The sequence below is a fragment of the Hyaena hyaena genome, unplaced genomic scaffold (genome assembly GCF_003009895.1).
Source record: "Hyaena hyaena isolate Hyena2069 unplaced genomic scaffold, ASM300989v1 scaffold_230, whole genome shotgun sequence".
Classification (NCBI taxonomy): Eukaryota; Metazoa; Chordata; class Mammalia; order Carnivora; family Hyaenidae; genus Hyaena; species Hyaena hyaena.
Genome location: NW_024080863.1, coordinates 1,487,884 through 1,514,276, shown reverse-complemented (window position 1 = coordinate 1,514,276; position 26,393 = coordinate 1,487,884). Strand labels below are relative to the sequence as shown.

Sequence of the window (26,393 nt, the reverse complement as noted above, 5' to 3'; positions counted from 1 at the left end):
AAAAAAGAGGGGCGCCTGGGTGGCTTAGTCGGTTAAGTGTCCGACTTTCGCTTAGGTCATGATCTCGCGTTTCGTGGGTTCGAGCCCCGCGTCGGGCTCTGTGCTGACTGCCAGCTCAGAGCCTGGAGCCTCTTTCGGTCTGTGACTCCCTCTCTCTCTGACCTTCCCTTGCTCACGCTGTCTCTCTCTCCTAGAAATAAATAAAACATAAAAAAAAAATTAAAAAAAAAAAAAAAGAATATTATTTTCTTCATACAAGCCTCCTTCGTCCCATCAGCTCTTGTCCAGGTTGTTGTAACCTCCTCATGGAAGACATTTCTGACCTCCTTGACATGTTGTCCAGTATCCCTGTCATGTTGTCTCATATCACTCTGTACCTCTCCTTAGCATTTGATAGAGTTGTAATTGTGCATTTATATATATTACTATAAGATTAATATATTTTACTCCCACTCAACTGTCAATTCCCTGAGTGCTGGGACACAGCTTTTGCTTACCAGTATAGCCCTAAAGCTAAGTATAGTGCAGTGAGCATGGTAAAGTAAATATTTGTTGAGTTAGATTGAGTGATATGAAGTGCAACTATTAAAAAAAGAACAGAGTACTGCTATCAGTGCTAATATGGAAAATTTATTGGATATTCTGTGAAGTTCAAAAGTAAATGAATAGAATCCTGTCATTCACAGGGTGTAAAGATATGTGTTGATACATGCTTTTTAATTTTTTTTCTGAAAGAAAACAAAGAACAACCTTCTAGGTTATAACGGTGAGTTGAACACACCTCTAATTCCATTCCTGAAACCACATTAAAACCACAATACAATTTTGGTTTTATTTAAGTGATATAAATTAAGGATCTCCACGTTAGTAATGCCAGACTAGATAGTATAAATCAACCCTGACTTCAGATCACTGCAAAAGCTACACACAGTATTTTAAATTTCGCTTTAAAGGCATTCAGAAAGCTAACAAAGTAAAATAATTATCAGGTTGAGATCTGGAAAAAGGCATAAATCCAGAGAGGTAAAACCAACATTTGGGACTATTTCTCTCCTGGAGATATTAATGAATTTCAAAAGAGGGCCTAAGAGGTTGAGCAGCCCTCTTGATAGAAGCTAAAAAGTTAGGGCTCATGGCTTGCTAAGGATGATGTGAGTGCTGGTAAGTTTCTCCTCATTGGTTTGGGACCCCAGAAGGTCACATCCATGTAAAGGTAAGGGTGAACTGGAAATAGAACAGCCCTCAACAGGACTACAGCTTACCTTCAAATCATTTCAGTCAATGAAATTTAAATAATGTAGCCCCAGGCACCTGGCAAAAGCAAACCTCTGTAGGCTAAGATAATATCATGTAGGACCTTAAATTACTACAAATAGTCTTTCAAATACAGTGTGTGGCTCACAACCAAAAATAACTAGGCATATGAGGAGATACAACAACATGAATGAGAACCAGCGGAAACAGTAAAAATTAAAAACAGATGCCAGATTTTCTAGACATAGGCTCTATCAGACTGAACTTTCAAATAGCTATCCCAGGAGTGCCTGGGTGGCTCTGTTGGTTGAGTGCCCTACTTAGGTACAGGTGATGATCTCAGGGTTCTTGGGTTTAAGTCCCTCATTGGCCTCTCTGCTGTCAGTGAGGAGCCTGCTTTGGATCCTCTGTCCCTCCCTGCACCTCTCCTGCTCTCTCTCTCTCTCTCCCTTTCAAAAATAAATAAAAATGTTTAAGGTAAAATAACTATGCTAAAAACCAAACCAAAACAATGCTTACTGTGTTCAGGATCATAAAAAACTAGATTGAAGGGGCACCTGGTCAAGCATCGGAGTTCAGCTCAGGTCACATTCTCGTAGCTTATGAGTTCAACCCCTGCCTCAGGCTCTGCACTGACAGTGCAGAGCTTGGTTGAGATTATCTTTCTCTCTCTCTCTGTCTCTTTCCCTCTCCTTCTGTCTCTGCCCCTCCTCAACCTGTGCTTTCTTTCTCTCTCAAAATAAGTAAATAAACTAAAAAATTCCTAGGTTGAAAAATTTGGCAAATAATTGTGAATTACAAAAGGAGATGTAGCAGAGTTGATGAAGCACCAAAAGAAAATGGTAGGAAGGAAAAGTAAAATAAATTTTAAAACTGTGAACAGATGAATTAACAGATATAATAAAGCTTAAACAGAGAATAAATGAACTAGTTAAGAGGTCAGAAAAAACAATCAAGAATGGATGAATCTTGAAAAGAAAAAATAAAATATCGCCCCCCCCCCCCGAAAAAGCCTAAGAGACAGAGTGAATAGGCTTATCATCTGTGTGTTTATAGAGTCCCAGTGGAGAGATAGTCAGGGATAGAATCACTATTTGAAGAGAGAATGGATAAAAATTTTCTAAAATTGTCAAGACATTAAGCCAAAGAAGCTCTGTAAACCAAAGCAGAATGAATACAAAAAAATAACACCTTAAACACATCATAGTAAAAGTACTTTAGATGACAAAGAAAAAAAATCTTAAAACAGCCAGAAAAAGAGATTATTTTCAAAAGAGACCAATTAAACTGACAGTGGAAGCAAGAAACAATGGAATAACATATTCAAAGCACTGAAAGATAATAATTGGTAACCTAGAGTTCTATGCCTAGCAGAAATACCTTTCAAGAAGGAAGGGAAAATAACCATTTTTCAGATATCCCTCTCTTTAAAAGTTTACTAAGAGAATTACCAAGAGACTCACACTAAATAAAATTTTTAAAAATTTTATTCATTAAAATTTTATTCATTTCCTGAGAGAGAGACAAACAGACTGGGAGTGGGGTAGGGCCAGAGAAAGAGAGAGACACAGAATCTGAAGCAAGCTTCAGGCTCTGAGCTATCAGCACAGAGCCTAACATGGGCTCAAACTCATGAACCATGAGATAATGACCTGAGCTGCAGTCGGATGCTTAACTGGGTAAGCCACCCAGATGCCCCTAAATGAAATTTTAAAGAATATTGTTCAAGCAGAAGGAAAATACCAGGTGGAAGCTTGGAGATTCAAGAAGAAACAAAGGGTAAAAATAGTAGAAACCGTGTGGGTAAATCAAATGAGTGTAAATTATATTAAACAATAATAATGTATTAGATTTAAAAGACAGTTAAAACATATGACAATGAGTAATAATTGGCAGTGGGATAAATAGAGGTAAAGTGTGTGAGGTACATACATACTTGATATCCATGAGTCAAATAGCAAATCACATTGAAAATTTGAAAGTATCACCTGGAGAGAAGAGGAAAGTACCTGTTAAAATTATACTTGGACGGGGCGCCTGGGTGGCTTAGTCGGTTAAGCGTCCGACTTTCGCTTAGGTCATGATCTCGCGGTTCGTGGGTTCGAGCCCCGCGTTGGGCTCTGTGCTGACTGCCAGCTCAGAGCCTGGAGCCTGTTTCGGTCTGTGACTCCGTCTCTCTCTGACCCTCCGCTGCTCACGCTGTCTCTCTCTCTCTCCTAGAAATAAATAAAAATATTAAAAAAAAAAAAATTATACTTGGACGGTGTCTCGCTGGCTCATTCAGAAAAGATGCGACTTGGTCTTGGGGTTGTAAATTTAAGCCCCAAGTTGGGTGTAGAGATTACCAAGTAAATAAATACATAAGCTTTTAAAAAGTTAAGACAAAACTATATTATACTTTGGTAAATAAGAGATGGATGTTATAATCTAGAGTAACTTTCAAAAGAGAGGTTTTTTTAAGTATATAACTTTTAAGTTTTAGAAAAAGTGGAATGATAAAAAATAATCCAGAAGGCAAGAAAGGAAGGGAGGTACATAAAACAGTAAGACAAATAGAATAAATTATCATGATAAATGTTCCAGAAATTTTATGAAATATAAATGGATAAAAGACAAATTATCAAGTAGGATTTTTAAAATTTTATGTTTGCTTGTTTTTTAATGTTTATTCAGTTTTGAGAGAGAGTACGAGCAGGGGAAGGGCAGAGAGATAGAGGGAGACACAGAATCCAAAGCAGGCTCCAAGCTCTGAGCTGTGAGCCCAGAGATAGACGCGGGGCTCTAACCCTTGAACCGTGAGACTGTGACCTGAGCTGAACTCGTACGCTTAAACAACTGAGCCACACAGGTGCCCCATGTTTGTTTGTTTTTTTAAGCTTATTAATTTTGAGAGAGAGAGCATGTGCTCGAGCAGGGGAAGGACAGAGAGAGAGGGAGAGAGAGAATTGCTAGAGAATTGCAATGCGGGGCTCGATCCCACCACCATGAAATCATGACCTGAGCTAAAATCAAGAGTTGGACACTTAACTGATGGAGCCACATAGGCACCCCAGTCTTTATGTTTTATAAGAGACAGATCACAGCATAAGGATACAGAAAGTTTGTAAGTAAAAGGAGAAGAATAAATATATCATGCAAGTACTAACCAAAGAAAAGTTGTCATAGATAGATTAATATTACATGAAGTAGAATCTGAAAAATAAGACGTAACAATTAAAAGTGTATATGCAATTAAATAATATGGCTTCATAATATATAAAGTGAAAAATAACAGAAGTATAATGAGAAATAGAAATATTCACAATAAGTAGGAGGAGAACTTAACACATATGTCTCAGTAATCGATGGAATAAGCAGACAGAGGAAATCAGGAAGATTATAGAAAATTAGAACAGTGTAATTAATGAACTTGACCTAATAGACATGTAAAGAACACTGCATCCAATGGGTGCTGAATACCTTCTTTTCAAATACATATAACATTTACAAAAATTGACCATGTACTGAGATAAAAACAAGTTTCAGATGTCAAAGGATTAAAATCATAATGACTATGTTCTTTGACCACATTCAGGTAATATATAAATTAGTAACAAAAAGATAATCCAGAACACCCTCATAATTTTAGGAGATTTAAAAATACACTTTTTAAAATATACTTTAATTTAAAAATATACTTTTAGGGTCACCTGGCTGGTTCAAGTTGATAGAACATGCAACTCTTGATCTTAGCATCATGAGTTCAAGCCCCATGTTGAACCTAGAGCTTACTTTAAAAAAAAAAAAAGTATATGGAGAGCCTGGGTGGGTGGCTCAGTCAGTTAAGCGTCGACTTTGGCTCAGGTCATGATCTCACGGTTCAGGATTCAAGCCCTGCATCGGGCTCTGTGCTGACAGCTCAGAGCCTGGAGCCAGCTTCATATTCTGTGTCTCCCTTTGTCTCTACCCCTCTTCTGCTCGTGCTCTGTCTTTCTCTGTCTCTCAAAAATAAATAAACATTGAAAAAAAATTTTAAGTATATGTATACATATATATATATACACACACACACATACATACTTGATAACCAGTGAGTCAAATAGCAAATCACATTGAAAATTTGAAAGTATTTTGAGCTGAATGACAATGAAAAGTAGTACATATTAAACTTGAGGACAGCCAGCACATCAGGCAGGCCTGGGCTTGGGACTGGAGCCTAAACCTTGTGGCCATATCAGCAGATGCTCACTGGTTGACAGCAGAAGAAAGGAATTAAGTTATACTTGACCTTAAAGTAACAAGATGGTCAGAATTAAGTGAAAGAGATGCCATCTACAAAGAATTCTTCAAAAATTTTAAGTTTGTTTGTTGTTTGTTTAGAGAGAAAGTATGTGTGAAGAGGAGGGGCAGAGAGAGGAAGGGAGAGAATCCCAAGCAGGCTCTGTGCCACTAGCAGAGCCCCACTTGGGGCTCAAATTCAAGAACCGTGGGATCATGACCTGAACCAAAATCAAGAGTTGGACGCTTAACTGACTAAGCCACCCAGATGCCCTTCCTTCAAAAATTTTAATCAGGCATTTGGCTTCATGTCCTGAGTCGCCCTTAAAGCAGAGAGATGAATCACCCAGAATGGTTCAGTGTGTACAGCAAGGTCCGGGTGACTCTCACCTCTCGTGACTGTGGTGAACTGACCAAAAGAGATGTGAAAGTGGTCAAGCCTAATGACAAAGCAGCTGCTTCTGGGTGACTTCTTCCAAAATGCCTATAAGATCTTACATACATCTTAGTTGCAGTGTTTTTTGAAGGCAATTTCTATGAACCAATTAAGTTGTAAATTTAGTTCACCTTATACTACATTTTGTAGTATAAAATCAGTGCTTAAACTCAAATTGATTTAAACTTGGGAAGGAAAACAAAAGTTGGATGTATCTAAAGGCATGCTTAGAGGAAAATTTATAGCTTTAAATATTTGGACAAGAAGAAAGGCAGAAAATCAGCATCTATCTCAAAAAGTTGACAAAAGGGTAGATAGTACTTTATACCTAAGGAAAATAGATATATTGAAATAAAAAGTTAAGAATATTAGTTACAGGATCACCTGGGTGGCTCAGTCGGTTGAGTGTCTGACTTCGGCTCAGGTCATGATCTCATGACTTGTGGGTTCAAGCCCCACGTCGGGCTCTGTGCTGACAGCTAGTTCAGAGCCTGGAGCCTGTTTCGGATTCTGTGTCTCCCTCTCTCTCTCTGACCGTCCCCTGCTCACGCTGTCTCTCTCTCTCCTCTCTCAGAAATAAATAAAACATTAAAAAAAATTAAAAAGAATATTAGTTACAAAATAGGAAAAAATACAGAGAAGCAGTAATAACCGAAATGTGCGCTTAAAAGGGACTTTAATAAAATTGATATATCCCTGGTAAGACTTACTAAGTAAACAAAATGGAGATATCAGACACTATAGACATTAGGAAAATAATGAGAATAGGGGCTCCTGGGTGGCTCAGTTGGTTAAGCATTTGACTTCAGCTCAGGTCATGATCTCCTAGTTCATGGGGTCAAGCCCTGCATCAGGCGCTGTGCTGACAGCTAGCTCAGAGCCTGGACCCTGTTTCAGATTCTGTGTCTCCCTCTCTCTCTGCCCCTCCCCAGCTCATGCTCGCACGCTCTCTCTCTTTCTCTCTCAAAAATAAATATACATTAAAAAAATAATGAGAAGAAATTTATACCAGTAAAAACTTAGATGAAATGGACAGATTTCCTGAAAAACTTAATTTACCCAAACTGACACCATATAGAAAATCCTTAATAAAAAAAAAGAAAAACCTTAATAATTACAATCCTACCAAGAAACAGAATCTGTAATTAAAAATTTTTTATGAAGAAAATTCCAGGTGAAGATAACTTTACCAACAGATTTACGAAAAATTTAAGAAAGAAACACCAATCTTACACAAATTCTTCCTGAGAAAAAGAAGAAATGCTCCCAAGTAATTTAGTGAAGCTAGTATAACTATGATACTAAAATGTGAAAGGACATTAATCCTAAACAAAGCATCATCAAATTGAAACTAGCAATATACGTAAAAGTATTCTGCCCCCCAGCCAAGTTGATTTACTCCAGAAATGTTGGAAGATTTGACATTCAAAATTTAATCAGTATACACTAATGTAAGATCTTAATAATAGTGGAAGTTGCGAGAGGGGTGTATGAGAACTCTGTAATCTTCACAACTTTGCTAACATCTAAAACTATTCTAAAATAAAAAATTTTGGGTGCCTGGGTGACTTAGTCAGTTAAGCGTCTGACTTCGGCTCAGGTCATGATCTCACGGTTCGTGGGTTCGAGCCCTGCGTCGGGCTCTGTGCTGACAGCTAGCTCAGAGCCTGGAGCCTGTTTCAGATTCTGTGTCTCCCTCTCTCTCTGACCCTCCCCTGCTCATGCTGTGTCTGTCTCTCTGTCTCTCTCAGAAATAAATAAAACATTAAGAAAAGTTTTTTTAATTTTTATTTAAAAAAATCAGTATAATTCACTGCATTAAGAAAAGAAAAATCATAGTAGATGTAGAGACAGCTTTAAGTAAGATTCATCCTTCTTTTGTAATAGATCTATTAATCTAGGCTTAGAGAGGAATTCTTTAACAAACATTTATAAAAGCCTATTGCAAACCTCATATGTCAAGATGTTGAAAGCTCTCCTTAGTGATTGGGAACAGATAAGGATGCCAGTTATTAATACCTCCATACAATATCACATTAGAAGTTATACCCAATATAAGAAGGCAAGAAAAAGCAACATAGGATATAAAGATTGGAAAGAGAGAAACAAAGCCATCGTTATTTATTGGTGATATGATTGTATGCAGAGAAAATTCAAAAGAATTTATAGATTATTAAAATCAACAAGTGCATGTAGCTGCTGGATACAAAGTTAATAAGCAAAAGTCATTTGTGTGTTTCTATTACCACCAACAAACAAAATGAAATTTTAATAAAAGATGCCATTTACAATATCATCCCTAACAATCTACCAGGTGGTGTGTGATACCTCTAAGCAACAAACTATAAAACATAATTAGAGAAATTAAAGGAGATCTAAATAAATGGAAAGAAATAAAATGTATGTTGATTTTTGGAAAACTCAATATTGTAAAGCTGTGTTATTCCCAAATAATATACCTGTGGATTCAGTATGAAGTCAACTATTAATAGACCATTTGATTCTAAAATTCATATGTAAATACTGAGGATAGATTCTAAAATTTGTATGAAAATGCTAAGGATAGGTTCTAAAATTAGTGTGGAAATAGTTTAAGTCTTGAAGAGGAACAAGGTGGGAGGGCTTGATCTACATATCAAGGTTTACTATAAAGCTAGAGTAATTAGAATTATTAGTGCAAGGACAGATGATCACTGAAACAGAATAGAGAATCCAGAAAAATTGCACCATTTGTGGACACTTGATTTACACCGGAGGTGGTCCTGCAGAGTAAAGGGGAAATGATGGTGTTTTTCAATAAGTGTTTTGGGGATATCTGGGAAAAAACTAAACCTGACCCTTATCCTATTTCAAACACAAAATAAATTCCAGATGGATTAATACCTTCATATATGAAAGGCAAAACAATAAAGCCTCTAGTATTTATAATACAAAAATATCTTCATGACCTTGGGGTAGAGGGCAATTTCTTAAATACAGGACACAAAAAGCACTTACCATACAGAAACTATTGTTAAGTTGGACTACATTAAAAGTAAGAACTTGTATTTATCAAAAGACCCTATTAGGAGTGTGAAAAGTCAAGGTGCAGAGTGGGAGAGTATTTGCAACATAGTCAACAAAGGGCTCGCTTGCAGAATATATGAAGAACTCCATCCAGATCAGTTGGACAAGACTTGAACAAGCACTTCACAAAAGAGAATATCACAATGGCCTGTAAAGATATGAAAAGATATCCATCCACATTAGTAATTGTGAAAATGCAAAATAAAACCACACTGGATGATTCTACATACCCATCAGATTGGCTAAAATTAAAGATGAATTAAAGATGACACCAAGTGCTGGCCTGGACGTATAGCTGCAGGAATGCTCATACACTGAAATATAACTTTGTACGTCCACTGTAGTAGATAATGTCTAACTTGTCCAAAGTTGAACATATACGTACCCTGTAACTGAGCGTTCTAATTCTAGGAATAGACCTAACAGAAATAGCAAACAGAAATGCTTAGGAATATTCATAGCAGTTGAATTCACAATAGCCAAAAATTGGAATTAGACCAAATAACCACTGATGATAAAAAGGAAAATTGTGGCACATTCATATGGTGGAACTGTACACAGTAATGACGGTGAACTACAATGGGCAAAGCATGGATCAATCTTACAAACATAATGTTGAGCAAAAGAAGCCATACACAAAAATACATACTTTGATTGTTCCAATTACAGAAAGTTCAAAAACAATGAAAGCCATAGTGCTTGTGGATACCCACACGCTTACATGCTAAAACTATAAAGAACAGCAAGAAAGTGATTTCAATAAAGGTCAAGAGAATGATTTTCTTTGGGGAGAGAGAGACATTTTACATTTGTTTTGTGTACTTTTCTGTATGTTTATCATACCTCACAATAAAAAAGGTTAACAAAAAGTGATAAAGCTACAAAAATGCAGAGATTTTTGTAGGAATTTTTAGAAGCTAGGAAACAAATGAATTAGTGTTCCTCACTTAGCTAATTCAAGAAAGCTAAAGTTATGTGGAATACTGAATTTCAGCACAGAAGCCTCAAAGAGCAAAGAAATTGGTAGTACCAGTTTCTAGAATTGGGGACTGTGGGTTAAGGGAGTAAGGGGATGGGCACTAAGCCAAAATAAGACTAGCTGGAAGCTATTTAAAAGGCAGTTACCACCCTAGTTGCCACTGGGCAATTGCTTCTCCTCTAGGTCTGAAGCCTAGTCTCTAAAAAAAAGTGTAGGGGCAGCTGGGTGGCTCAGTTGGTTGACTGTCTGACTTTGGCTCGGGTCATGATCTTGTGGCTTGTGAGTTCGAGCCCTGCGTTGAACTCTGTGCTGACAGCTCAGAGCCCGGAGCCTGCTTCAGATTGTGTCTCCCTCTCTCTTTGACCCTCCCCCACTCACACTCTGTCTCTCTCTCCCTCAAGAATAAATAAACATTAACAAATTTTTTTTAATTAAAAATTTTTTAAAAAGTGTAAACCCAAGAATTCTGGACTAGGAATACAACTGTGGACATCATTACCTTGCCCGAAACCAGTGAATTAAGCGGCCGTGTGCATCCTCAATACTGATAAAGAGAATTGCCTAACAGAGGCCTACCCTGATCACAGCTGGTGAAGCTCCAAGTCTGCAGTCTGTCCGGCAACTCTCAGAGTCTTTTAGGCCCTCATTTTAATCATGAGCAGACACCAAGGATTACCATCCACCTCAGGAACATCTTGAAGAGTCAAACAACACAAACAGCAAAAAGCAATGTGAATGAACTTAAGATTCTTAAGAACATATAAAACTTCTTAAAAAAGGAAAAACTATAATATCTCCAAAAAGATATAGGAAGATAGTGAATCCATTAAACAAAAACATATTGCTCTTATTAAGAGATTTGTAGGCTATTCATTCTGTCCTTTGTTTTTTGTCCCTTGTTTTCAGCATTGTTTGTTTCCCAAATAATATATTTTTCTTTGTCAAATTTATTTTCATGATTGTGGGGATAGGATATGTCAGGTAATAATAGATGTGAGTTAAAGTAAACGTAAAAACTTTAAGAAATGGAAAACTGCTGACAAGAAATTTATAATTTAATATTCTATCATGATACCAAGGATGTCTCTTCTGAGCTGATAAAGTAGCTTGCTTCTCTCATTGCATTTCACTTTGATTTTTTTTTTCTCTCTTCCATGTAAAAAATTTCTCTTCTCATATTTCTATCTTCATCTCCTTGTTTCTTGGTGTCTCTTCTCCCTGAAGATCACTACATTTCAAGCTATCGGAAAGGTATCCGACTAAAATGTGCTAAGAGCTTAATACTTGCTGTCTGTCACACACAGTTTATTAATTTCATTAGACCTTTTTATTAGTTGTAGTTGAGTAATTTCAGACAGGCTCTCCATCCTCCCTTTCTGTTTTAATGTAAGTGTTTTCTCTGGACCTGCTGTATAATTCGGCAGGATATTGAGAGCTGGAGGGGTGAGGAAGGAGAGACCATGTTTCTCTTTCTGACTTTTGAATGTGGTCACCTGGTGCATGCCTGGACCTTGGCTTCTCATACGTGAGCTGTTTCCTGAATCTTAGATGGGAAAAGGCTGTAAAATGTTGTGACTTTTTTGGTGTTGCTTTATAAAGACCTTACCCATCATCATAATTTGTACCACACAGTTGTCTATGGTAGGAAATAACTCACCAGTCTGTGAGTAAGTGAGGATTATAGAATGAAAGTAGCCCTCACTAAGTTCAGGAGAGCTAGCTGTATATATGCAGGAGACAAGTGCTTGAATCATCACTTGCCATTTGGCAGGCCAAAGCCTGCATCCTAAGGTGGCCCACAGCATTCTCAAAAGAGATCTTTGCTGTAGCAACTGTCTTAGTTTATATGTGTATATTTCATTCTTTGCTGTGTTCTACATTTCGGAACCACAAATAAGTTCCTACCTTTCATAGATCCATTCACTCTGTCTGTGTTGTGACCCCTCCATTGTTACTTCCATCTTTTTTTCCCCCTTCTTTTGGGTTGTTTTCTCTCTTGCTCCTTAGAACTTCCTGGGATTTTTGTTTGTTTAAACAAACTTAGGCCTTGATTTCTTTTTTAAAAACAATAATTTCTTTAACTTAGAAAGGTACTTCATCCTGCATGGTTAACAACTAACCTTGTTAACACATTCTTTTAACTCGCTTATTCTTTGTATTCTTTAAGGAGGCACTACAGTTCGAAAGGAGATCATCAAGAATAAAATCAGAGCCATTGGGAAGATGGCACGGGTCTTTTCAATTCTGCGGTGAGGATGAATCTGTCATTACAGTGTGAGATAAAAGTATTTTGAGAGAAAATCAGAAGTTGATTTCAGAAAAGTTTTTTAGAATTAAAGTTTAGTATGATTGGATAGGACTTCAGAGCTGAGTGGAGATTGAATCTGACCTGTATGTTAAAGTGACTAGAAATGTTTTGGCAAACATTCCTTTGGTATAAGCTTACATATAGTGAATGGAGTGATTTAGTGCGAATTCCTGGATCCAGATTGCCTGTGTTCACATCCTGGCTCTACCTCTTTTTTAGCTGTATAGTTTGGAGCCTCAATTTCCTTGTCTATAATAAAGTGATAATAAGACCTGCCTTACACAGTTATTAGGAGGATTCAATGGGATGGTATATGGGAAACATGAAAACAGTGTCTGGCTATTAAGTACCTGTAACTGAAAAGCAAGAACTGGCTGGTTGTTTAAAATTAGAATATTTACATAAAACATCTGTTTTTTAGGTCAGGGAAGGGGTAGGAAGAAGGAAAACTGTCCTCCATCTCTGTGCATCTTTTCTTAACTTCCTTCTAATATCTTTGAACTGCTGAGTGGTAGACACCGGGCATTAATGCAGGACTTTCACCTTCCTTTGCAGGGAAGAGAGTGAGAGTGTGCTGACTCTCAAGGGCCTGACACCCACAGGGACACTCCCTCTAGGTGTCCTCTCAGGAGGAAAGCAGACTATTGAGACAGGTGAGTCTGAGCAATACGGGCTTCATGGAAGATGTGGTCCCATTACCCAGCAGTCAACATACAATTTAAAATTAGGGCTTCTTTCAAGAAATGATAATGGAGCAATCCGGCATCCATCTGAGAGAAAAGCGAATCTTGACTCTTCTCTCCTTACATGAAAATTAATTCAAAATGAATGAACTTAAATATGAAACATAAAAAACAATAAAACTCCTGGAAGAAAGTATGGAGAGTATTGGAGTAGATAAAAAGTCCTTAAATAGGACACAAAAAATACTAACCTTAAAAGAAAAAAAATCAATTAAATTTCATAAAGCTAAGAATTAAAAAAAACTAAGAATTTCTATTTACAAATATATATGATTAAGAAAGGGAAAAGGCAGGCCATTAACTGAGAGAAGATTTTTTTTGCAATATGTATGTCTGACAACGGGCTTGAATTCAGAATATATGAAGAACTACAAACTCCATAAGAAAAACACAACTAATGTTTTTAATGTCAAAAGATTTTAACAGGCACTTCACAGAAGAGGATATCAAAATGTCCAATGAGCATATGAAAAGATCCTTAATAAGGTTACTCATCTGGGAAATAGATATGAAAACCGCAGTGAGATGCTGCTACACATTCACCAGAATGGCTAAAATTAAAAGTCTAATAACACCAAGTGTTGGTGAATTTTGTGGATAATAGAACTAGATACGTTGTTGGTGTATTTGTAAATCGATTCAGCCACTTTGGAAAAGTGTTGGGCAAAAACATGTCCTACCCTGTAACCCAGCAATAAGACATGGTATATATTGAAGAGAGTGCACGCATATGTCCTCCAAAGGATATGCATACAGATGTTCACTGTGGCTTTAGTCATAATAGCCCCAAACAAGAAGCAACCCAAATGTTCAGCGATAGTAGAATAGATAAATGTGGTCTGTTTATCCAGTGGAATACTACACAGCAATTAAAAATCACATTACAAATACATGCAAAGACACGGTTGAACGTCACAGACATGGTAAACTCAAAAAGCTAGGCACAAAATGGCACAGACTGTCTAATTTATAGTATATTCAAGAATAGGCAAACTAGCCAAATGTTAATAGAGGTCAGAATGGCACTTCCTCTGGTGGGAGACTAATTGACCCTTAGGAGCAGAGGGGACTTCTGGAGAAGTGGGGGTGGTGCCTGTATCACTCTCTGGGTAGTAGTTACACAAGTGTATTTGTACATAAAAACTTATAGAGCCATACACTTCAGATTTGTGCACATGATATGCCTCATCTAATGTATGTTTCATACCTTAAGTTTTGGGTGTTAGAATGTCTCAGAGAGGATGTTTGCCTCTGCCTGTAAGCTATATTCTACTCCACTGCCACAGTCACCTATCCATCAGAGTGTCTGTTCTAAAAAGTGTGTGGATGCTGGATTCTAAGGAGAGAGCTGTATGGAACCTTGGAATGAAGAGTTATCGATGTTTGTCAGAACAGACACAGATCTGCTCAAGCAAGACCATTAATTCCAGGCACAAAAACTGGAGTTGAAGCATTAGCAACTTAAACTAGAGTTTCACTGCTTTTTGCCCTCTTGTTTTACTGAATTGTTTCTATTTAAGTTTTTCTTGTCCCATTACTTAAAAGAATCCTTTACATTTTGTGGAAAGTCCACTTATATTGATTACTAGGAACAAGCCCCCATTTCCCCTTTCTTTTTATAGGATTGATTTTCTCCTCTTTCAGATTAAATACTGAAATGTTAGAGTTTAGCTATTTAGGAGGAATGAACATTTTCTCCTTGGAAGTATATAACTAATTTTCTTAATTTCACTAGTTTCATAGAAAGGATCAGTAAACTATTTCAGGTTGAATTTTTTCTCTCAAATAAATGTGCAGTTTCTTGTAAGGGAAAATACTACCCACCGTTACTTTGGTAATTAGTCAGGTGAGCTGCTCCCAGAGCAGTTCTGACAGGTAGGTTGGAATTAGTCGGAAACACCAGGGGTGAAGAAAAAGGGAGTGTCTTCTACATCCTTACTTGAAAAGTTTTGGAAACTTGCTGATCCACAAAGTTGTTGTTTTAATCTAGACCTTGAAAGAGCAAATCAGAGATGAATAATGAAGAGAATTTTGTAGACATGTCATTTGGAGATTTGTTTATAATCTTTGATCTGCTTTCTGTTCTCAGTCCCAAGTATATTGTTTCTCTTCATTCCTAATTGGAATATTAGTGTTTTAATCAAATAGGGTTTTTTGTTGATACTTTTGAAATTGATGGACATCTTCAGGAATGTATAAGAACAGAACTAAAGGTGGAGCCAACTTTTTAGAGTTCCTTATCTCTCTTACTGACTGACAGGAACGGAATTTATTTTGTCATTTTCTCGTCAGAATCTCAGATCTGTAGGTTCATTGGCAAACGGGAGCATTAGCTAAAAAAGACCTTTTATTGTTCTTGTAACTTTTTAAAAATTATTAACCTGATATTATTTTATTTTATGTTTTAATATAATTTATTGTCAAGTTGGCTAACATACAGTGTGTACTGTGTGCTCCTGGTTTTGGGGATACGTTCCCATGATTCATCGCTTACATATAACACCCAGTGCTCATCCCAACAAGTGCCCTCCGCAATGCCCATCACTCATTTTCCCCTCTCCCTCACCCTACTGTTGCCATAACTTTACTTGGAGACCTTTCAACCAAACTATCCCATATGGCCTTAATAGCACACATTCATTTATGTCTTACCTTGTTCCACAAGGGATTGGAGTAAGTTACAGTACACATATAATACAGGGAAGTAAAGGAAAGGAAAGAAGCTGAGAATTTGGAACCCAAAGGAAAACAAAACAAAACAACTCAATAGAGAGCCACAACTTTTACTACAAGCTTACAAAATAAAGAGGAGTGCCAAGAATTGAACAAGATTCACAAAGACCATAAAATAAAAGCCAGATCAGTTATAAATTGGACTGTGTCAGAATTAATGTTTGTGCTACAAACTGAGCCATCATCAAGAAAGTGAAAAGACCAGCCATAGAATGAGTGAAAATATTTACAAATCATGCATTTGATAAGGGACTGCTATCTAAAGAATATAAAGAACTCTTATAATTGAATAATAAAAAGACAAATAACTCAATTTAAAAATGAGCAAAAAAGTTGAATAGACATTTTCCCAAAGACATACAAATGGCCAACAGGCATGTGAAAAGTTGTTCAACATCATGAGACATTAAGGAAATACAAATCAAAACCACAGTTAATGCCACTTTACACCCAGTAGGATAATAACAAGTTTTGGTGAGGATGTGAAGAAATTTGGACCTTCATACGCCACTAGTGGAAATATGAAATGATGTGGCACTTTGGAAACCAATCTGGGAGTTCTTTGGATGATCAAACATATGCTTGACCTTATGACCAGCCGTTACTTGTAGTTAAATACCTCAGAGAAGTGAAAACATACTCACGCAAAGACTTGTACACAAATGTTCACAGCAGCTTTTTTGTTTCTTTTAATTTTTTTAATGTTTTATTTATTTTTGAGAGAGAGAGAAAGTGCAAGTGCGGGAAGGGCAGAGAGAGAGAGGGGGACAGAAGATCCAAAGCAGGCTTTGTGCGGTCAGCAGTGAGCCCGATGTGGGGTTTGAACTCATGAACCGTGAGATCATGACCTGAGTGAAAGTCAGATGCTCCACTGACTGAGCCACCCAGGTGCCCCAAAGCAGCATTTTTCATTAGAGCCAATAAGTGGAAACAGCCCAGTTGCCTATCACCTGATGAGGTGGACAGTCACAGAATACTATTCAGGCATAAAAAGGAATGAAATACTGATGCATGCTTCAACATGAATAAACCTTGAAAATATTAGACCAAATGAAAGGAGCCAGTCACTAAAGTCACATGTTGTGTTATTCCTTTTATATGAAATGTCCAGAATAGGCAAATCTGTAGAGGCAGAAAGTAGATTATTGGTTGGCTCTAGGATCAGGGGAAGGGAGGCGGGACGTAAATACGTTTCTTTTTGGGGTGATGAAAATGTTCTAACCATGGACTGTCATGTTGGTTGTACAACTCTATATCAAATCATCAAATTGTACACTTTAAACAAGTGTATTTTATGGTGTATGAATTATATTTCAGTAAGGAAATATATTTCAACAAATAAAATTTCAATAAATATAATAAAATATATAAATTAAATATAAATAAATAAGTAAATCAGTTTCTCAGTTTTATGGGACTATTTCTTATAATGCAGGCTAGCATCTTAATACCCAAAAAGCTGCAAAAAGCAGCTCTAGGAGGACCCAGAACAGTGTAATACTAGTACACATTTTACCACATACCTTTTCACTGTAATTAGACCAACAATCTGTATACAGTTTCAGGCTGCACTTGGTTCATCAGTTCAGTGATGTACTGTTTGAAGGCACTGTCATTTTCTTGTGAAAGTTTATTTCTTCTATTTGAGGAGATTAGGGACGGTGTGACATTGCTTTACCACAGGCCTACAAATGGTTGACATATTTAAGCACTTGATGAATTGATTCCAAGTTTCCATTTTTCACATTATGATAGGAAGCTAACTGTCAGTTCTTCCAGTTTCTCCTCTCTTGTTGATACATAAAACCTCAGGAACAGCAGACTGTTACTGTTCATTATTCTTTCCTGACTTCTTTTTAAAATTGGTACTGGAGGAACTGAGAGGGTTCTTCTAGTAGGATCTTTCTTGCTACAACCTGTAACCTTTTCATATAGTAGAGTTTTTAACTGTTTTAAAAGGATGGTGCTAGGAAACTTACCTGTTGGCACTAATTTTTAAATTGCTTCCTTTTCCATCACCGAAGGGGAAGAGGGCCTTAGTAATTGGCCTGCTCTTGTACACAGTGAATGGAAGCCGTATGGGTTGGAAATGTCAGCTTCTGCTGTATCTCTAATCCCAGATGGCAGGTGAATTTGTATCCGGGATTGAGCAGTTTTATGCCTTTGCCAGCTTAGTACTCCACCCCTAGGACAAGAAATAACCACTCACTTATAACCCACATTCCTTCCAAATGCTCGTCTGTATTCAGAGGCCATTCATTTTTTTATTAAGTAATTAAAAAGGACAGTTGGACCCCACAGAAATTGCTTAAGAGCAGTAGGGAGTAGTTTTAAATAACTGTTCCAGCAACAGCTCATTTAATACCATCTGAGCTGTTAGCAACTAAAGAACAATTGTAATGTTAAATTATTTGACTCAAGCTATTTTGATATGTGAATGTCAAGACGTAAATTAGCAGCTGGCTATTTGAAATAAGGAAAGCAACAAAATTCTTGGTTTCTTATAGTCAGCTAGACTGACCCATTATCTTAGCTGTAGATGCCATCAGTTAAAAAGGTTCCCGAGCCACCTGAAATGTCAGAAATAATAGGCCCTCTCCCCACCTCACATTTCCCCGCAATTCAGTTTCTCACAGCAATCCCTCGCTTCTCTAGTTGACTGTTGTTACCGGTGGGAATAGGCTGAGGTGGGAGCCTGGGATGTCTATCCTGGCAGCAATGCTGTTGGTTTACTCACTCTTTTTCTGTCTTCATTTTTGCATGCCACTGCTCCTGCCTCTTACAGCCACAGTAGAAGCGGTAGAGGCCCGGGAAGGTATGGCCATATTCCTGTGTTAGATGTGATCATATGTCTGTCTACTAGTTTTAAAGAGCTGTGTCAACATTTGAAATCTTCTATTATTGCATCACCAGGACTGTAACAGTGAGGAAAGGAATAAGCATTTCTACGCATGCTCACAGAGTGTTTCCTTTGTGTCCTCTACTTGTGTTAATTTAAATGACCCTCTCCACAGCTAAAAACCTCTCTGGGCTCTATCAGTTTTTGTTTTTCTATTTTTGTAAAATGTTTATTTCTTTATTTTTGAGAGAGGTGGGGTAGAAGCAGAGAAAGAGGAGAGAGAGAATTCCAAGTAGGCTCTGCAGTGACAGCACAGAGCCTGATGCAGGGCTCGATCTAATGAACCTTGAGATCATGACCTGAGCTGAAATCAATCGACTGAGCCACCCAGGTGCCCAGGTGCAAGTAACAAATCATCTATGAATCTGACAATGGAAATCTTAGGAACTGATAAACGTTTTATAAATTTAATTGTTCTGTTAAGTAAGAGAATTCAAAATGGGAATGCCTTTTCTTGGTGATACAAAAGTTTGATTAGAAGGAAGATCTCCAGAAGCTCTTTTTAGATGGCTTTTAACTTATGTTCAGCTCCTGGTTGTGCAAGACAAAAAGCTGTCCTTCCAAACAAAAAGATGAGCTCTTATTATTACTTTTTTTGTGGCCAGTACAGTGTTTGTGCTAAAGTTAACTACTCTGTTTAACTTGCTCTACTATTCTAGTGTTGCCTTTTTTTCTGACATTAAGCATGTTTTAGACCCATAAGAAACCCTTTCTCTAATGTATTGTGGTTAAGAACGAACCTGTTAGCCATTTGTCAGGTGTGCTTCTGCCAATTAATTACACAGGGCTTCTGTGAAAGGTACTTTCACAGTTTCAGCTGCCCTCTGGGCCCGAAGGAAGCAGTAGCTTCAGACCAGTCTGATTCAGATCACAGATTGCCTATTACCCTCACCAGATGTGTGCTCCAACCCTGTGTGGCGCTCTCTAGGAGGCTGCTGTGTGCTAAAATGCTTTAAGATTGTTGCTTTGCTGCCTAACTGAGCTCCTCCCTTTCCTGTTTTCCTGTAGCCATCAGAGGGTTTTCGCTTCAGCATAGGATCCGGAGTTTTGAAGAAGCCCGAGGACTGGACCGAATTAACGAACGGATGCCACCCCGAAAAGACAGCCAGTACCCTGATGGGCCAATGAGATTGCTGGCACAGTCCAACACTGCACACAGGAGCGACAGGGCGAGAAGAGCCAACAATGACACAGAGCCCTGCTGTGGCACAGGTGGATCCAAAACTTAAGAACAAATTTTATTTATTATTGGAAAACAAAACAACTTAAACAACTTAAACCTGGAGGTGCATTCATATACACTTTGCATTTATGCTGTAAGAAAGGTGACCATTTTATAAATTGTTTTTAATTTATGTTTAATATATATAAAAAGTGCATTTGTTTTGTTTTTCCCTTCCTAATTTTTAGGAACTGATCTGATTGTCTGATACATATGTGAAGTACTACAAAGGGGACCTTCCCCTAATAAAAGGGCCTTGGAAACCTCCACCCTGGGCTTCTGACTTGAACTAGCCAGCTTTTTCTCCTATTCTTTTGAAAGGTGATATCTTTCATTTCAGACTAATAATAGTTTTTCAAACACAAGAGGGTTTTTTTCTTTTCCCTTTCTACAGGGTACTATTGAAGAAGATTGCTTGGATTTCACTGGCTAAAACTTCTCTTCTTATGGAAAACTTGATTATAGTCAAACATCTAAGTAAATAACCCAAACCCAGTGATTTTGAGGGCCAAGGAATGTTTTCCATATAACCTACTTTCTTCTGGACTCTCAATTCCTTTGAATATGTTCTAATATGTTCTAGTAAGACAAAATAGAAACCAATGAGAGATTTTCTGAGAATTACTCAAAATCTGTTCTTCCAACCATGGGCATGGTTGGTTTAAATTCCCCTTAGAATTTTGGAGGTTTCTTAACTGTTTGCAGATCCTTTTTCTTTCAGTTTTGAAGCCCAGGTGATTTACCCAAGTGCAAAGGAAGCTACATTTCTAAATATTTTATAAATGTCCTCTGTAGAACTTTCGACAGTAAGAGATATTTGTGTCCTTCTATGCCATTGTATCAGCTATTGTGTCTGTTCTCCCCATTGTCCTTGTTTTCCTGTGGCAGCAATTTAAAAACCAACTGGGGTAAACGAAACTGACTAGGGTAGAATGATCCCCTTATGAACTGAAGTCTTGCTAAAGGGCTTTGGATGAGTAAGGATTTCCTATTTTCTGTATGAATTACTGAGATGTTTCTCCACCTTAAACACTCATTAGGTTGAACTGTATGTCAGTCTCCATCAACATATCTTGGAAGACAAAAACAAGTGTTCACATAGAGCGTTTGAATAGTCTTCTCTTAGTTTTTCAAGTAACACCAGTGAGTGAAAGAAATTTCAGTGATCCTTGGGCTCCCATTTTTGGTTTAGCCTGGTGACAGGTGCCATGGCATAATACTCATCCTTCAGCTTTGCAGTGAGTGTCCATGCCTGGGCAATACTACACCAAAGTGCACATTTACACAATTCTTAATATCATTTGGGATGTAGAAGTCCAGCATTGAAGCAAGCACCTGAGAGAGTAGTACTTAATGTTGTAAGCTTAAAGGACACCAGAAACCTTTCTAAAAAAACAAAACAAAAACCCATAATTTGACTAGAAGAATGAGGATTTAGCCCATCTATCTCTGTTTCCCTGTACCTTTTGCTAACAGTTCCCAGTTTATGACAGATCAAACTATTTTGGGCTTGGAATCTGATGGCATGGATTGCTGTTAATAAAAAGGATAGGAAGGATAAAAGACCTCTTACTGGATTATGAGTAAAACCTGTGAAAGGAGGGAGACAAAGTCTTGAGTAGTTCCCTTTACCAACTGTCATTTCTTTATATTCAGAGAGGGAATTCATCACCTGCATAGCCTCATACTCCCCCTTCCCCAGTCCGACTATAGAAGGGACCCCGGTTTTGGAAATCTCATCTAATATGAAGGTCGTGCCACATGACAGATTTGATGGATGGGAGTTCCTTACCCCTTTCTCCTTTTCTTCTAGCTGAGGCTGTTATTACACATACATAATCCACAGGAAGAAACCACTCTTTTTTTAAAAAAAAAAAAATTTTATTTATTTCTAGGAGAGAGAGAGAGACAGCGTGAGCAGGAGAGGGTCAGAGAGAGAGGGAGTCACAGAATCTGAAACAGGCTCCAGGCTCTGAGCTGGCAGTCAGCACAGAGCCCGAAGAAACCACTCTTAAGGGCTTCAGTCAGCAAGCAAGTGGTGAAATAGTTATTACAAATCCTTATAAGCAAAAAAATACTGTACTAGTAAAAAGGATGATTATGTAGAAGTGTCTTCATTATCTTCTCAAAAACAAGTTGTAGAGTAAAGCAAGTTTCCTTGGCGGAGGGATGGCAAAAGACCTATACATAGAACAACTGAGGGTTACTAGAGGGCAAGGGGGGTGAGAGGTGGGCAAAATGGGTGAAGGGGAGATATAGCCTTCCAGTTATGGAATGAGTAAGTCATGGGAGTAGAAGGCACAACCTAAAGAATATCCTCAGTGATATTGTAATAGCATGTAACAGGACAGATGTAGCTACACTTGTGGTAAACATAGCATAATGTATCTACTGTCAGATCATTGAGTTGCACACCTGAGATGTATCATGTGTATCGACTATACTAAAAAAAAAAAAAAAGGTGGGGGGGATGTATTTTACGGGTACCCTGGGAGCTGTTGAGGGATCAGCCAGAGGGGTAAGAAGTCATGATTCAAGAAAAATCAGAGCTGAAAATAAAGCAACAAGGAAGTTAGGTTTGAAAATTCAAATTTTACTGAATTCTAAAGATAAAGGTGTTTCTTATGTTCTGTAGAAAGCTGGGGTGTGTGTTTCAGCAGTTGAGAAAGTTGTGTGGTAAATGTACATCTCTGTGATACAGATAGCTTCTGAAAGTGAGACTGTCAGTCTATACTTCATATGTATTTGCACCTATGACTCAAGGTGGGTTTTTAAAATTTTTTAATGTTTTATTTATTTCTGAGAGAGATAGAGAGAGAGGCAGCATGAATAGGGGAGGTTCAGAGAGAGAGGGAGACACAGAATCCGAAGCAGGCTTCAGGCTCTGAGCTAGCTGTCAGCACAGAGCCCGATGCAGAGCTCAAACCCATGAACTGTGATCATGACCTGAGCTGAAGTGGGACACTTAACCGACTGAGCCACCCAGGTGCCCATCAAGGCGGTTTAGAAGGCATGAGCCTTGGAGAAGTATATCTATATCCATATCCATATCTGTATGTATACCATGGGTATATATGGATATAGATATATTGTGATACCAGGACTTGTTCTTCACTTGAGACTTCATTGGAGGGTTTTAACATGCTTTCGAATGTTTTCATCTAAACAGTAGCTCCCAAGATGGCTGGCTGCCTGTTCTGGGTTTGCCTAAGGCCATCATTTCAAACAAACATTTTAACTGCTGTCAGAGCTCTGCAGTATTCCCATTTTCAAAGCATCTTCTGTTATATGAAATCGTCCCCCTGCGTGTTCTAAAGATACTAAAAATACTTTTCTCTTGTTCTCCTTTACTTTAAGGTCCATAGGGACTTATTTTCTTCAACTTCTCTCATCTGGGGAAAAAGAGAAAAAACATTCCCTGGGCATGTTGGAGGACTCTTTTGTATACTTTACTGAAATATCATTTTAAAATGGCAGTTCCCAAGGACCAGTTTTTCCAATTGTGTTTATGTCTACATCATATGAATTCAAATCCATCAGGTGACCATTTTTTAAAATTTAAAAACTCACCTAACACAAGTTTAGAACATACATCCTTTTTAAATCTCTGTGTTCTGAATATTTAAGAGCAAAAACAACCCAGTAAGCCAAGGGGTGTGTGTGTTTAATGGAATACTAAAACAAAAGCAGCCTCAGTTTCTTTTAAAACCTCAGGGCAAACACTTGGTGGTTATGGGTCCAGACATTGCTGATCCACTGGCCTTTTGTGACAAGATACTGTCATGCTCTGAAGGGCTTGATCTGGCTCCTTGCCTAGGGATAGAAAATGAGACTCTCCAGGAACATTGGTAAATTTTATCTATATTTACATTGCCTTTTCTGTTTCTACACAACAGTTGCGGTTCAGTGAAACAAGGTCCTGTCAGTAGCAAAGATCTGATTTCTTATCCTAATAACTTAGGTATGACTTCCTGATACTGTTCAAAATAGGAAAAGAAAAAAATCCTTCCATTTGTTTTGTCAACAGAATATTATTATTTAATATCATTAAGGAGCAAGGGTGAGGGGGGTTAAAATTAGATAGCTTTGGAGCCCTTCAGCCTTGTCATTGTCCCACAGATTCTCTTCTAAGTCATTTAAAACAGAAAGTTTGAAGTAGCTGCCCTTTATAAGAAGAACATTATAAACCATGCTTACATGACACAGCTGGGCTTACTGCTCATGGTCATTATTCCAGAGTCTTGTCCAGCCTCTCTGAAGGAGTAAGGCTAAAATCACTTCCCTCCACCCTCCTTTGTTTAATGTAAATATTGTAGCTGATCTCCAGAATTTTTGACTATACTTTATAAAGATAAAATTCAAGTGCTTGAGAATTAACCATTTAAGTTAAAATCATTTATGAAGATCTTGTCCCAGGTTGATTAATTTATAGTTTTTCTTTGTATTACCAGTTTTTTCCCCTCCAGTTTTTCTATTGAAATGTATTCCTCAACCCATAAAGACTTGTTACGATATCATTCTAGAATCCCCAGTATTTATTATTGTTGTTATAGTAACAGTGGAACCCAAGTCTTTTTTCAGAGCATTATTCAGTTTTTCACACCAAGGCAGAAATGATTTCAGAGGGAAGGTGAACCCAAAGCCCCAGTTTTGGGGGAGACTCCAATTTTGTAAATCATTTGTAGTTATAACAATGGATAGATACCACCTTGCTGGCACCTGGTCCACAGCTTTCCCGAAGTCTGCTGTAAGAGGGAGTAAAGGACAGCCTGGGGGCCCCAACAAGAGCCAGAGGAGGGTCTGGATGACCTGGAGGGTAGTTCCAAAGCACTGTGTTGCCACAGTCCCTCTTAAGCACTGCTGTGATCAAACGCTCATAGGAAAGCTAGAAGAGAGAGCAGATGTGTATAGAGGAAGAAAGGTGTATAGTTGAAAAACAGGGTTGTTATCCTTGAGTTGTGCAGTTGTGTACTGTGTTAACAGTAGAGCTTTGTGCCATTGACAGTGTGAAAGAGGTAACCTGTGTTACTCTGAGACTTGTGACCTGCCCTGCCCATGTCTAGCCAGCCAGAGTGAATGGGGACAGGGTTAGCTGCCTTCATCTATGCAGTCACAAAGGTAAAGATGATACTGGAGAGGATATTCCCTCCCGGGAGGCCTTGGCCTCACGCCCCAGCAACCTTGGCAAGGCTTGCTAAATAACACCTTTGTCTGAGACAGGGTTATGCGTCTTCTCCCCTTCTACACCCAATGACAAGTCAAGGTGGCTTAAGATCAAGAAGCAAGGACATGGGTGTGGACCATCCCTCCGAGCAGCTCTAAAGTAGGGCCATGCACACTGCCTTCCTGTAAGTTCTTGCCCAGATTCCTCTCACTTCCTGACATAGCTATCTCCAAATAACTTGTTGTGTTCTGTTTTGCATGTTAAAGTGGAAGTGCATGTAACAAGGACTACCGCAGGTTTTGATTTGAGGCAGTTAAAGACACATTTTTTTGGTCTGTCAGAGAACCTCTTTGAAGATGCCATCATGAGCGCCTTACTTTTCCTTTCTCAATGCACTGTGACCAATAGTATTTCTTCCTTATAGAAATGTCAGCAGGCATTTTCCAAGAAAGGATCCTGGTTTTGCTTCTTGAGGTGGTCAGACATAGGAGAGTAGCTGGTGATGTCATTTTTTAAAAGGCTCTTCTGAATGATAGATTATGTGCTTGTGTTGAGAGATTACTGGCTTTTCCTTGCTTTCGGTTATGTTAAAGAAAATGGTGGAAATGTTATTTATTGGCCGAAGTGAACGAGTCTTTTTTGTGACCAAGAAATTAATTTGTTAAAACTTTCTTATTGTAAATTGGAAGTCATCTTTAAAAACAAAAAGCACTGTTAAAATTAAATGATAACTTTATTGGCTTCCTGTGTCTTTATTTCCTTTATTTCCTGGTAGAGGCACTTATATTTGGCTCTTATCCATTTAATAATTCCAGAAGTCAAGGGAAGGCCTGGTGTTTGATGTCTGGTCTGGTTTCTGATGAAGGAATCTCCTCACAATAAAAAAGACCTCTTTCTTTCACCTCTTCAGCCCTTCCTTTAGTTTTATGTAGGCTTTGGTGGCTGCAGTGTACTCTCCGACTCAGAGTCCACTGCCTTGCCCCAGCTTCCTTCCCAGCACCCTGCCCATCACTGACTCAAGTCCCAGCTCCTTCTGTGGCTTCTCTGGCTGAGGCCGCTACTTGTAGGACATCCCAGAAAATGTACAGTCTTTACAAAAGATATTAAAAATAATTTTCATTGGAGTAATTTAATAACTCTGCATATGATCCTAATAATAGACCTGAGTTTCATCTTGGGAAAAGTCAAAGGAGCCAGAGAGGTATTGAACGTGGAGCTGGACTAACAAGAAAAGGAAGTGTAAGACCAGCCTTCTGATTCCTCTGAAAAGCAGAAATACCCCGAGGTGCTGTGGACTCAGAAGGAAAAATAAACGGAGGATTGAGGGTAGGG

General features: G+C 38.1%; 1 protein-coding gene across 2 annotated transcripts in view; it reads left to right on the top strand.

Annotated features, from left to right (window-relative positions):
- The window catches only part of PPP3CC (protein phosphatase 3 catalytic subunit gamma), a 99,378-nt gene extending 78,076 nt beyond the window's left edge, over positions 1-21,302 (top strand). Inside the window, exons 11-14 of one of the 2 annotated variants that reach the window (XM_039243813.1) lie at positions 12,160-12,241; positions 12,856-12,953; positions 18,562-18,591; positions 19,684-21,302. In XM_039243813.1, coding sequence (XP_039099744.1) covers positions 12,160-12,241; positions 12,856-12,953; positions 18,562-18,591; positions 19,684-19,904 — 431 coding nt within the window. In that variant the 3' untranslated portion in view covers positions 19,905-21,302. The remainder of the gene's footprint in view (positions 1-12,159; positions 12,242-12,855; positions 12,954-18,561; positions 18,592-19,683) is intronic. The other variant, XM_039243814.1, reaches the window with a different exon arrangement.
- Positions 21,303-26,393: the final 5,091 nt, after the last annotated feature.